Genomic DNA, 4,273 nt, shown 5'->3' on the forward strand with positions numbered 1-4,273 from the left:
GTATATATATGTGTGTGTGTGTGTGTGTGTGTGTGTGTGTGTATGTATATATGTATATATATATGTATATGTGTGTGTATGTATGTGTGTACATATGTATATATATGTGTATAGATATTTTATTTTTTTGTTTTTTTTCCCACTCTCCTTATCCTTTCTCTCAAAGTACTGCCCACACTCCAGTCCAGTAGGTGGCGGTAAATGCATCTTTAAGTTGGTTTGCCAACCACCAATAAAATTGTGAAAACCAAACTGTCCTGAACATGCAAAACATTTGTGCTAAAAGAGGAATTGTTGTCTGAAGAAGTGTATGTTTTGTATGCTGGAGAATGTTAGTACGTGAATATGGATGTGTAAACAGTAAACGTTTATATATGCATTGAAAGTTGAGTGAATGTGTGGCATTCGTCCCATGGGCTCTGTTTGTATTGCCAGCAGATGTCAGTAGAGTCTACTGTGGCGTCTAAACCGACAGAAACGCGGACTGAAGACGAATACGCTGCTGCCATAGTAACCGTTGGTAGCTGGAGCAGATTTGTTGTTGGCTAATTTTGGAGCTAGTTGTGTTGATAGTGTTGGCGTCAGTTGTGTTCATGTTTTCTGCCTTCAGAAAAAGCTAATCGAATATACACAAACGCGTTTTATTTCTGCTCTGAATCGGATCGGTAACTACATGTCTTTATTATTGTCTTTACTGCTCTGACTCTTGTGTTTTGAATGACCGTTCACAGATTTGATGGCTCTGACACATCGTCAACCACCCGCTTTGTCAAGATTTCTTCAAATATTCTTACCATAGAAAATCGTGTAACCAATCATTTTCAGGCCACAATTATTTCCCTTCCCTACGCAAGGCATTTGACAATGCTGTCAGTGTTTTATTCTTCTTTATTATTAGTATAGGAAATGTTTAGCTTTTAACGTTATTGGTTATGAAACAAGACAGACAGACGTTCGATCTTTTTATGTCGCTCAAAATAGTGATATTGGTTTGTAAATTTAACGGATCATCATTTCATTCAGATTCACAGCTGTAAATTAAGTCAAATACTTAATCACTAAGCACAAATGTCTACTTCTACACATAATATTGTTTGTTCTTTATATACAGTGTGTGTGTGTATATGTATATGTACATACTGTCTCTAATCCGTTCATCTATTTGTACACCGTACTCATCTTCTCTGCTCTGCTCATAAAACATTTTAGTCTATTTTCATGTTTACTAGTAGTATTATTACTGGCTATTATGAGAAATTCAGTCATCTGTCTATATTGATTTTTCTTTTAGGCACTGGAAGACAGAAGATGTCAGGAGATCTTGTAGCTGTGTGGGACGTGGCTTTGAGTGATGGTGTGCACAGGATTGAATTTGAACATGGCACAACCACAGGAAAGCGGGTCATTTACATAGATGGAAAGGTGAGAAAGTTTTAGTACAAATAGCTGACACTCAGGCTAATACTTGCTGAAGTTCAGTCATACTTGTAGAATCTACTAATGACAATTTATTTAAAAATAAACCAAAGCTGGAAACAAATTAAGAAGCTGCAGTTTGTTCCCATTTGTAATATTAGAATGCAATAAAGAAAATCTATGTAGAAACAGAGTTGCCAATTATAGATTGTTAAAAAATATATTTAGACCAAAACAAGGATGGAAATAAATGAAAACGTTGCAGTTAGTTTGTGGCCATTTGTTGAGTTTACTGAAGAAAATCAATGTAGAAAATCAGTAGCCAGGGACAACGGTCAGTTATGCAATTTTGAATCTGTATTCCAGAGCTGTGTATTTAATATTTATTTATTTATCTAGTTGATGATCTTGACTATAGTGTTCTAGAAATATGGGACATGAGTATTTTCATTATAATGATGGGAGAAGAAGTGCTGATGCCTCACAGGTTTGTTCATAACTTTCCCAGGAAGCCATAAGGAGAGATTGGATGTTCAAACTGGTTGGAAAGGAGACTTTTCATGTGGGTGGTACAAATACAAAGGCCACTATTAACATCGATGCAGTGAGTGGCTTTACATACGAGTACACTCTCGAAATTAACGGACAGAGCCTGAAGAATTACATGGAGAATCGCTCCAAAGTTACCAGCACATGGCTCCTCAACCTTGATGGCATCGACTGCAGAGTGGTTCTGGGTAAGAAATACCTGGTCACTGGTTGCTCAAATGAATATGTGATTTGATTGGTCTGTGATGAAGCTTTTTTCACTTGTTCCCTCGACAATACTGATTCCTGTATTTTGTTAGAATGTAGAAACCAAAAGCATGGATTAATTTTGTGTTCATTGTTATAATTGGATAACAATGAACACAATAAATAACACAATCCATTATTTTCCCATTGCAGTACAGCAGCTCTGAAATGCTGAAAGCCTTTTCTCACTTAACATCTGTGACCTGCCACACAGTCAGCAGCAGTGATTCACTTTAGATTAAATGTTAAAGAAGGTTAAAAAAAGATCACAAATCTCTTTAAATAATTAGTGCTTAACAATAAGAGGAGTGTCTCTTGTAATAAAAACACAAACGTTTTCAAACAGTCTTGTTAACTTCATGTGAGCGCTAGTGAGCAGATGGATACCAAGCTTTAGTGAACATTAGCACTTTTATCAGCTCATGAAAGTAGAGCATGTGACTTAGTTAGATAACACTTTTAACTATCACACAGAAACGTCCAAGGACTTTTCAGACCTTTGATTTATGTGTTTATATGGCTTATGTACCAGGGGTGTCATTTTGTGTTCATTGTTATAATTGGATAACAATGAACACAATAAATAACACAATCCATTATTTTCCCATTGCAGTACAGCAGCTCTCTGAAATGCTGAAAGCCTTTTCTCACTTAACATCTGTGACCTGCCACACAGTCAGCAGCAGTGATTCACTTTAGATTAAGTGTTAAAGAAGGTTAAAAAAAGATCACAAATCACAAAAAAATTAGTGCTTAACAATAAGAGGAGTGCCTCTTGTAATAAAAACACAAACGTTTTCAAACAGTCTTGTTAACTTCATGTAGCAGATGGATACCAAGCTTTAGTGAACATTAGCACTTTTATCAGCTCATGAAAGTAGAGCATGTGACTTAGTTAGATAACATTTTTAACTATCACACAGAAACTTCCAAGGACTTTCCAGACCTTTGATTTATGTGTTTATATGGCTTATGTACCAGGGGTGTAGCAACAAGTGGTGTACTAGGACACATTTTTTAAAGACTAGCCACTAAGTAGGTTATCAATCACAGGTCCTGCTGAACCTGACAGTATAAAGTTTGACTAAAATATCAACTTTTATGTTCAATAGGAGTGATAGCTAACATAGAATGAGACAACAGGCTGATACAGAGAACTCTCTCTCATTTTACTGTGATAAAATCATGGATTATTAAAATTAAAACATCTTTTTGTGTACCAGTATGGGCACCTGTCACTCAGGTTAACCATTACCTGTGGTCATTTGGCTTATGCTTTTAAACAACAGTAGTGTACAGTTAGTGTATTTCATAACTGACAGTCAATGTGGCTGAACAGACAAGTCAAATGCCAACAAGAAAAGGTCAGCACAAGACACAAACACATACAAGATAATGCTGAGATCCTAAATTTACAGTAAGTCACAGATCAGAGCACTGAAGGTGAGTCAATGAGACTAGTATGATGATTTATATTGATGTTTTCATCTTTAGCACTCATCCTGCAACCTGCTAATTGATCACTTATAAACTCTTCCATCCTCAACAGAGAAAGATTCCATGGATATATGGTGCAATGGACAGAAAATGGAAACAGCTGTAAGTCCAGCAGTTACTATATTCACTTACATTTATTTTCTAAACATTTTGTTTTGTAATACTGCTATTTGTTACCATAAGTTAATACATTAATTATCACGAACTAAATTAACAATATTTTTGAAGCATTTCATTAATGTAGTTAATGTCCATTTTAATTTCTTCTACTTTTTAACAGTTCAAGTTGTGTAAAGTAACAGTTAATAAATTAGGAGTGAACATATGTTAACAATGAACACTATATTTATTAACTTGATTTTAAAAAGTTTATAACTTAATATGAGCCCAAACTTATAAATGTTCATTGTTAGTTCAAGCTACCTAAAGCATTAAGTAATGTTAATGAACTGAACCTTAATGTAAAGTCTGTCTTACTATATATATATATATATATATATATATATATATATATATATATATATATATATATATATATATATATATATATGTGTGTATGTGTGTA

The 4,273-nt window shown here is 34.5% G+C and overlaps 1 protein-coding gene across 1 annotated transcript in view; it reads left to right on the forward strand.

Moving 5' to 3' along the window:
* The first annotated feature begins 495 nt into the window (after positions 1-495).
* Positions 496-4,273, forward strand: part of faima (Fas apoptotic inhibitory molecule a) — a 6,094-nt gene continuing 2,316 nt past the window's right edge. Inside the window, exons 1-4 of the mRNA XM_016237717.1 lie at positions 496-665; positions 1,292-1,422; positions 1,925-2,153; positions 3,761-3,810. Of these exons, the coding sequence (XP_016093203.1) occupies positions 1,309-1,422; positions 1,925-2,153; positions 3,761-3,810 (393 nt within the window). The 5' untranslated portion in view covers positions 496-665; positions 1,292-1,308. The remainder of the gene's footprint in view (positions 666-1,291; positions 1,423-1,924; positions 2,154-3,760; positions 3,811-4,273) is intronic.

This window comes from Sinocyclocheilus grahami, unplaced genomic scaffold (genome assembly GCF_001515645.1).
Source record: "Sinocyclocheilus grahami isolate Dianchi unplaced genomic scaffold, SAMN03320097.WGS_v1.1 scaffold523.1, whole genome shotgun sequence".
NCBI lineage: Eukaryota > Metazoa > Chordata > Actinopteri > Cypriniformes > Cyprinidae > Sinocyclocheilus > Sinocyclocheilus grahami.